At 42.1% G+C, this 9,647-nt stretch overlaps 1 protein-coding gene across 2 annotated transcripts in view; it reads right to left on the bottom strand.

Moving 5' to 3' along the window:
• Window positions 1–5,190: 5,190 nt before the first annotated feature.
• Window positions 5,191–9,647, bottom strand: part of RNF115 (ring finger protein 115) — a 72,549-nt gene continuing 68,092 nt past the window's right edge. For both annotated transcript variants that reach the window (XM_047727618.1, XM_047727619.1), the window contains 2 exons: window positions 7,390–7,505; window positions 5,191–6,478 (listed from right to left, as the gene is read on the bottom strand). In XM_047727618.1, coding sequence (XP_047583574.1) covers window positions 6,347–6,478; window positions 7,390–7,505 — 248 coding nt within the window. In that variant the 3' untranslated portion in view covers window positions 5,191–6,346. The remainder of the gene's footprint in view (window positions 6,479–7,389; window positions 7,506–9,647) is intronic.

Genomic DNA, 9,647 nt, shown 5'->3' with positions numbered 1-9,647 from the left:
TCTCTAGGATCCTAGAAAATATCTCTAGTTGTACACATTGTATTCTACGCATTTTACTTTAAACCTTAGAGCAGCCCTGTGGTTCCTGGCCTGAGTGCTAAGGCACTGATATTCCAGTTAGCTATGATTCCCCCCACACAATGGCCACTTGTGATACATTCTCTCAACTTCCTGCCTCAGAACTTACGTGAGACTCATTCTGGAAACTCTTAATAAGAGTCTTCTCTCCAGGGGTGCCTGGGTGGCTTAGTTGGTTAAGCATCTGCCTTAGGCTCAGGTCATAATTCCAGGGTCCTGGGATGGAGCCCCACATCGGCCTCCCTGCTGAGTGGGGAGTCTGCTTCTCCCTCTCCCTCTGCCTCTGACAACAGTTTGTGCTCTCTCTTCCTCTATCTCAAATAAATAAATAAAATCTCAAAAAAAAAAAAAAAAAAAAGTCTACTCTCCTAACTCCCAAATCCCTGTTGGTTCATTCTGATGAAAAGCATTTTCATTTTCCCACCTCCCTACCTCAGAAACCAAAAAGGGCTTTCCTCTCATGCTACTATTTATTCATCCTGCTCCTCCCCCTAAAATTGTCTTCCTTCACAGACGTCACTGGCTAGCCTAGATCAGCTCTAACAACCAAATCTGAAAAGCCCCTCCCTTCCGAAACCCCAAAAGGCTGTTTGGTTGTTGTTTGAAACAGACACATACTATGGTTCCCTCCTGATTAGTTTTTGTTAAGACTGATATAATTTGCTTGAGGAAAGAGCAAGTGGATATCAGATTGAAAGAAACTGAAGCATGCAGAAGGTCAAGAGAAAAGTCAATTTGGTAACAATAATTTCTTAAAAAAAAAAAAGGAAAAAAATTAAAAAGCAATAGATAATCGTATTCGTGTTCTACTACTACAGAAACAGAGAATAATGGCTATCCTCAAAGCAATTTTTTCCCCTCAACCCCTAGATGACAAGGCTTTTACCTCCAGTGAATCCCTTGGGCCTCACACCATATAGCAGGATGTCTGGCTGGCAACCAAGCCAACAATGCCCCATAAGAGAGAACTATGGAAATACAAGGGCCTGAAGTATATGTACAGTGAGAGAATTGCACTGAGGCTCCAGCCCTCTGCTGTACCTACTTACATTACGCTAGTGGCCACCACATCCCTTTCTTCCTCTACTGTGATATGTGCATCTATACGTATATTCATTAACGCACACATTCTCTCTCTCTCTCTCTCTCACACATACATACAAATGTGGAACACAAAGACATAAACAAGGAATTTTTTTCTCCTATTAGTTATTAAACCAAAGTAAGAGTTATCAGGGGAAAAAACAAATTCTTCCCCAGAAAACTTCCTTCGAACTTGAGAAATAATTATTGAACCAGAGAGTGTACTGCTCAAAGAAAACATCTAATAAGCACTTGTTCAACTGCTGCAAATGTTGACAACTAAAATTTATAATAAGCTAAGGAAGCTATTTCATTTATAGCTGTCTCTGCATCTCTTGCCTAGAGATGCTCCTTTTTCTTACAAATTAAAACACTAAGGAAAAGTCTAGGAGTTACAAACAACAGGGACAAAATGCCATTCTGGATTTTCCATGTTTCCCAACTTTTTAGGGAACTGGCAGTAGGAATTTTGAGGGAAAATGAATTTTTTTTTTTAAGATTTTTTTTTTTTTTTAATTTGACAGAGAGATTACAAGTAGGCAGAGAGGCAGGCAGAGGGAGAGAGAGGAGAAAGCAGGCTCCCTGCTGAGCAGAGAGCCTGATGCGGGGCTCAATCCCAGGTCTCTGGGATCATGACCTGAGCCGAAGGCAGAGGCTTTAACCCACTGAGCCACCCAGGCGCCCCGGGAAAATGAATTTTTAAGGCCAGAGTTATTCTTTCTTCCTGCTCCCAGCTCATTAGCTTAAAGTGTTGGGGCACCTGGGTGGCTCAGTGGGTTAAGCCTTTGCCTTCAGCTCAGGTCATGATCTCAGGGTCCTGGGATTGAGCCCCGAATCTGCTCTTCCCACCCAACTTCCCAGTTCTATCCAGCCAGCTAACCTGTAGGAACCTGAGTTAAACAAATCCCTCTGGAAACTACCCAGAAGTAATCATCACTTGGAGGCCAGCAAGGATTTGCCTTTTCAGTTCCCAACTTGTAAGTTTACCAATCTCTAGGACATTTCTCCTAATTATGTGCTAACAAAATAGTTTTCTTCCCTCTTTATTAAAAAAAAAATGTTTTTTAAAAGATTTTATTTATTCATTTGAGGGACAGAGAGAGCACAAGCAGGGGCAGAGGCAGAGGGAGAAACAGACTCTGCTGAGCCAGGAGCCCAATGTGAGGCTCAATCCCTGGACCTGAAGACGAACTGAGCCAAAGGCAAACACTTAACCATCTGAACCACCCTGGCACCCCTCTATTTTCAAACTATAGTGGACAAAGGGAAGATAAAGAAGAAAAGGCATTCATGAACAAGGAAACAATCTGTTGGGGTGCCTGGGTGGCTCAGTCAGTTAAGCCTCTGACTCTTAACTGGCTCAGGTCATGATCTTGATCTTGGGGTTGTGAAATCAGCCCCACACTGGGCTCCACACTGCATGCTCTTTTTCCCTCTTGCTCTGCACCCCCCCCCCCACTGTGTGAACACGCTCTCTTTCTCTAAAAAAAAGAAAGAAAGAAAGAAAGAAAGAAAGAAAGAAAGAAAGAAAGAAAGAAAACAATCTGTTTAGCTCTGCATGGAATCCACAGGCCATTTAATATGAACATAAAGGCCTCAAGTATAAGGGTTAAAGATCAGAAAATGCAATTGTTTCCTATTCTGACAATCAGGAAGAATTAAATCATCTCTCCTTTGACTCCTATTAAGGCTCCAGATTCCTGAGTCTGTAAACCTTCCAACTGTATAGGAATGAAGTTCTGTAAGTCCGGGTTATGCAGCCCTCTGCCTTGGGCACTATATCCAAAACTGTTTGAAACATTTAAGAGCAAGACATTCCTAAAAACTAACTCTTAACCCAAGCCATGTTCCGGTATTAGATCAATGAATCTGCAATGTTTCTTCCTAGAATGGGAGGCATCTCAGACTTCCAGGTTAATTTAGGTTAAGGAAAAAAAAATTGGTACGTTGCACACAGCAAATTGGCCCTTGACGTATATATATTTCTTCTACTTTTTAACCCTATTACTGAGGTCTCTAATCAAAGCAGACATTTCTCATAGAGACACACTGTTTATCTGGCAAAACTTAAGTGGGATGGGCATCACTCTGTTGTGTGCATTTCTTTATTTTTTATTAAATTCAATTAATTAACATATAGTGTATTATTTGTTTCAGGGGTACAGGTCTGTGATTCATCAGTCTATATAATACCTAGTGCTCATTGCAACACATACCCTCCTCAACGTCAATCACCCAGTTACCCCATCCCTCAACCCCCTTCCCTTCCAGCAACCCTCATTTTGTTCCTATGATTAAGAGTCTCATGCTTTGTCTCCCTTTGTGCATTTCTACTTTCCCTCCTATGATGGTTAATTTTATGTCAATTTCACCAGACCAAGGAGTACCTAAATATTTGGTCACAGATTATTCTGGATGTGTCTGTGAGGGTATGTCTGGTAATATTAACATCTGAATTGGTAGACTAATTAGAGTGGACTGCTCTCCTCAATGTCAGTGGGCCTCATCCAATCAATTAAAGGCCCAACTAGAACACAATGTCTGACACTCCAATAGCAAGAGAGAAGTCCCCTTGCCTATTTGAGTTAGGACATTTATCTTTTCCTGCCTTTGGACTCAAACTAAAACACTGGCTTTTCAGCACACCTGGGTGGCTCAGTTAGTTAACTACATGCCTTTGGCTCAGGTCATGATCTCGGGGTCCTGGGATCAAGCCCTGCTCCGGTCTCCCTGCTCAGCAGGGAGTCTGCTTCTCCCAATCTCTCTGCTCTCTTGCTCTCTCTCAGATAAATAAAATGTTTTTAAAAAACAAACAAACTGGCTTTTCTTTGGTCTCAAAACTTCCACCAGCTTTTGGATTGGAATTTATACCACTGGCTCTCCTAGTGCTCAAGCCTTTGGAATCAGATTACAACTACACCGTAAGATCAACTGGCTGGGTGACTGAAGCTCTTAAAACTTCTTAGTCTCTATAATCACACAAGATAATTCCTTATAATAAATCTCTTTACAGACACAGACACACAAACACCTTTTACTGCCTTGCTGATTCTGTTTCTCTGGAGAACCCTAGTACACTCCTTAACCTAAATTAACCTTAAACTCCAAGATAGCTCCTAGGAAGAAATATTACAGAATCATGAAGTGGAAAGGATACAGGAAATAGCAAAAGGAGCCTCATGGCCTCTATCAGAGCAAAGAAAGTTATCAAAATTTCAGATAACTGAGACTGACACTATTCTGTGTATTGAAAAAGTAACTCCCTAATCCAATACTTTGTTTCTGACCCTTTGTGAGCTACTCAGATCCTTTCTGGTTCTCTAGTTTTCTAGTTGTAGTAAAAATACAATCGTTTGTCCTGGCATCTCTAGACTCTAACAGAGAGACAATAATTTCTGGCTATCATAATTTTTCTGAGAAAGTGGACACTATTCTACTTGAAAACTGAGATGTGCTCCAACTTCAGCATGGCCTTTCTCCATCTATGTAGTGGCAATTAAATATTCAGAATATACCTCTCACCCCTCCCCCCAAGCTTCCCTCCACCCTCAAACCAATCTGTAGTTTCAGGATACACACTGATACCCATAGTAAATAGCTCACATTCTCCAAAGAAATGATCTCTGCAGAGGTATTACATGAGAGGCAGAGGAGAAAACATCTTTTGTTCCCTGGGCCCAACATGAATCAGACCTTACGGTCACAATTCTACAGGCAGGCTGTTAATTCAGCAAGCCACTCTCCCACTGTCTCTCTTCCCTCCCCTACTTCTTTATCCTCTACCAAAGTACAAAGATATCCCTAACCCCCTTCCTTTACCCCAAAACCAGTGTATGATAGCAAAAACTGAAGAAAGACTCCGAGCCAAGAAAGACACTCACCAAAGAGTGGCCTTCCTGTTCGAATCATTCCAAACTGTGAAGGACTGATGTGACCAGATAAATGGAGCCCCCGTCACCCTCTATGGTGAGTTAACAGTGGTTACATGCCCCCATCATTTCCTTTTGAGACTCTGAAGTTCCAACAACATTCTTGATCTTCTTCATTTATTCAACTTTAAACACTTAAATGCTTCAAAGAGCATGTGCATGTGCAATGAGACATTGTTAGGCTGAAAATAGAAGGCCCACCTCTCCAAGGCCAAGCTGTTTTGGGCATGATCACAATAATCAGTTTGATTCCAAGTACAACCAGAATCAAGCAGAACAGAAAGATTTCAGAGATGATAAAAGGGCTTAAAAAATTAAAATGAGACAATGTGAAATCTCAATTCCTGAACGCCAATGAATTACTAAAAACAGTGAATTGGCTGTCAAAGCAGTAATGAAATAATTCTATTTCTGAGGGAAATTATCTTACGGTCCCCATGACAAAAGGCAGTAAACAATGAGTTGGGGGTTATTAAAGGAACCTCAGAACCAAAGATTTCAAATACCTTTTCTTCTGTGCCTATATGCTGCCCAACCCATTTTCAAAAGGGAACCAGAATCAGATTCCCACCAATGTAAGATTCCTAAGATATGTCATGTTGGCTTCTGCAGAAACTGCACCTTGTGAAGTAGTCTTTAAAAATTAAAATGAGAAAATCAAAGAGTACAATGATCAGCCATTTTCTCCTCTCCACTGTAATTTTTCTTTGATTTTCTGAGGATTCAAAACAAAACAAAATCATTAGTCTCAGATTCCTGAATTAATCTGTTCTTGCTTTGTGGCTTCTGTGGCCAAGAGTAGATGCTTTTGTACAATTAAAACAGGAAGTCTTTGTATCAGTGGACTTTAGGGCTGTGGTTCCACTGCATGTACTATAAAATATACTAATGATAGGGGAGAGGTTAGAGAAGGAGGTGGAAACATCCACTACAGGAGAACGTGACAGATAGTGGGACCCTAGCTAGACTTTAAGGTAAAGTGATTCTATTCTGGCGGGGAAACCCACATAATCAAGTTTTACACTTAAAAAAGTATCACTCTGAATTCAGGAATAAGAGGCATTTGGTTGTAGATGCAATTCCATCTGCAGATACTAACTTTAAATTTAGAGAAGAAAAACACTCACTGCATTAATATTATGGGTTGGGGTTTCTTATGCGATTCCTAAATCCACCTACTATTTTTTTGTTTTGATACAATTGACAGCTGTGATAAGAAGACTACCACAGCCCTGGCTCAGATGCAGGCTTTAGCTTCAGAAAGTCCATCGGTCGTGTAGCTGGCTGTCATTGCTATATCTGTTGCTTGCAGAGGCCTCAGAGCTCTGGGTTTGCCGAGTAGAGTCCTCACCATTTAAGCTCTTCCTACATACAGGACATGTGTCATGCTGAAACAGAAAGATACCATGTAAATAGTAAATAGTAAAATTCCTAGTAAATAGCATGACCTGAGAAGCTGGAAGTGCTAAACACTTAAGAAATCTTGAGAGCTGGCAGTTAGAAAAACAGAAAGGGCATGTATTCTCACACAGTGCATGCTGGGCTCGAAGGTATAACACCAGGACATCTTCCAAACAGAATTTAAACAGAAATGCCAGAGAGAATTCTAGGCCAGCAACTTAACAACAGCTACCACACATCACCAAACAGAACTAACCAGAAACAGTGACCTGGGAGCACCTGGATGGCTCAGTCAGTTAAGCATCTGCCTTCAGCTCAGGTCATGATCTCAGGGTCCTGGGATTGAGCCCTGTGTCGGGCTCCCTGCTCAGTGGGGAGTCTGCTTCTCCCTCTCCCCTCCCAAAATCCCCCCTCCACATGTTATGCTCTCTCTCTCTCAAATAAATAAAATCTTTAAAAAAAAAAAAAAAGAGAGAGAGAGAGAAAGAAAGTGGCCTGAGATGGCCTAGAGTAGGGGTCAGGGACTTTCTGTGAAGGGACTGATAGTAAATATTTTAGACTTCACAGGCTATACCACCTATGTCGCACCCACTCAACTCTGCTGACACAGCACAAAAGTAGCCATAGACAACTGTCAACAAATAAGCATAGCTATGTTCCAACAAAAGTTCATTTACAAAAACAGGTGGCAGGCCCAAGACCTGTAGGCTGTGGTTTGGTAACTACTGGTCAGAGAAGTGATCTAAAAAAATGGTAATGGCACCAGCAGGAATTAGCCAGGGACTAATATCTGCTCTGCTTGGTTCTCTATGAACTCCAAACCACCACCACCCCGCCCCCACGAAGAGATGGGACTGGCAGAGACGGCCCATCACACACGACAGCTGTCTATACTCACCAGTTCTAACCATGGTACAATACAACTGCTGTGGAAGAAGTGGTTGCAGGGTAACTGTCGGACTTCCTCTTCAACTGTGTAATCTTCTTTGCACACTGGACACTCTAAACCCATATCTGTTGGAGGAAGAAATGCATTCTAAAGTAAGTGAGCAAAAGGAAAGAAGAAAAAACTAGCCCAGTCTTTAACCAAAGGAATGCATAAAGAAAAGATACAAAGTGCATCCTAGGTGGAGAAGGTAGGAAGCAGGAATTTTATTTCAAAATGGAGGAGGACGTGATAGTAGACAGGGACATGAATGGGCTTAGGTAAGGTCTGCACAGAAATTATTAAGGTCCACTTTTCAATGTCAAGACTTGGAAAAAAATATCCCCAGGCTTAGACTATTTGTTAAGTGAAACAGGAAAAACATCTTCCCAGACGTGTGATAGACTTCTAGCAGTTTCTACTTAGTAAAGTGACTCAAGTGTCTACTTAGGGAAAAAAAAGTGTCTACTTAGTCAGTATCTCAAGCCACTTTTACCCTGCTATTTTCCATACTTTGCATCCTCTTTCAGTGTGGCTATGCTAAAGCCCTCTGTACAATTTGTTAATTAAAAGCTGGACCAGGGGGGCACCTGGGTGGCTCAGTGGGTTAAAGCCTCTGCCTTCGGCTCAGGTCGTGATCCCAGGGTCCTGGGATCGAGCCCCGTATCGGGCTCTCTGCTCAGTGGGGAGCTTGCTTCCTCCTCTCTCTCTCTCTCTCTCTCTGCCTGCCTCTCCACCTACTTGTGATCTCTCTCTCTCTGTCAAATAAATAAAATCTTAAAAAAAAAAAAAAAAGCTGGACCAGGAGGTGGTGCCGCAGAACTGCAAAGCCCAAGGAAAGCTCAGGTTACAAGTCCAGAGACAAGAAACACTTTGTGAGGAATAGCAGCAAACTAAATTGGGAGTACCAGGCAGCGGAGTCAGAGTTTCCCAAGTCTGGCTAACCATACCAGTTAGTCTCTCTCTCCAGTGGCCAGGGTGTGCGACGTGCCCATGGCAGCAGTCAAGGATCTGGAGTGAGACTACCATTTAATAGATTTACTCCTCCCTCTCCACTATTCCCTAACACCTTCACCTCAATTCTAGCTATTATTTCTTATGTCTGGTCTATTGGAACAACCCCCCAGGTAGTATCCTCGACCCTAGCTTTCAACCCTCCAAATTTACCTAAGCTTTGCAACCAGCTACTTTTCCCTAATACTAGCTTCACAGCAATACCCAGCTCATCTTTACTTGAATTCCCAGCTGATACCTCAGAATCAACACGTTTAAAATTAAAAATATCACATCACTTCCATACCCCAACGGGGGCCTGCTCACAATTCTCCCACCCCTGCCAGATGGCAGCACCAGCTCTGTGGTTCCCAAGCTGCAAAACCTTCTGTACTCTTTGTTTGACCTTTTCCCCTTCTTTATCCTATTATGCAATCAGTGAGGAAAGCTTTTCTTCAAAACCGTCGAGTCTACCCTTCCCTGTCTGTCAGCACTGCCACTATTACCTGCACCCCCAACATGCGGCAGCAGCCCCTTAAATCCCTGCTTCTGCCTTCTTTGCCTTCCAATCTATTTGAGACACTACCTCTAAACTAATCGTCCCTAAAGACCACCTAAAGTTCTTCAATCCTCCACTTGGGGAGCTATGAAACCTGCCTCCTATCTAAAATATCCAGCCCTAACTACTCTGCCAGTTTCAAGGTCTACACAAACAAGGCCCCTCCCTTCCTAACCAGTCACGCCTCCCACTAACCCCAAACCAGATTCTATTTCAGGGCTAATAAGGTGACTCTCCTTATATCTGATTGAGACACTATGTCCACGTTGACATTCTCACATTGGTTCATATTTTTCCTTGAGCAAAATAACCTCTCTAAGATGGCCCATCCTGTCTTCAAAATCTTCTCTAACTTAATCTGGAATTTGTGGGGAAAGAACTGCTTAGTTCAAAATAATGTTCCTTGTCACTAAATTCCTTCAGTGCTTAAAAATAAGATCTGTGTCTAAAGTACCTAACTGTATCAGGCAAGTAAATAGGAAACAAATTCCCAGCCCCTCATTTTTTCTCTTTCTCTGTATCATCTGCTCAATACTAATTTTTATACTATTTTCTAATAATTCAGTTGAGTCTTGGTTTCCTTGCTAAGCTCTTTGAGAAATCAAGGCTTATCTTGTACCTCTTTTGTCTCCTGCACAGCACCTAGAAAAAGGAGATGGCAGGCTGCTGAGGAAATACT

This window comes from Lutra lutra, chromosome 4 (genome assembly GCF_902655055.1).
Source record: "Lutra lutra chromosome 4, mLutLut1.2, whole genome shotgun sequence".
Lineage (NCBI taxonomy): Eukaryota > Metazoa > Chordata > Mammalia > Carnivora > Mustelidae > Lutra > Lutra lutra.
Note: the sequence above shows the minus strand (reverse complement) of the source record. Positions and strands in the feature narration are given on the sequence as shown.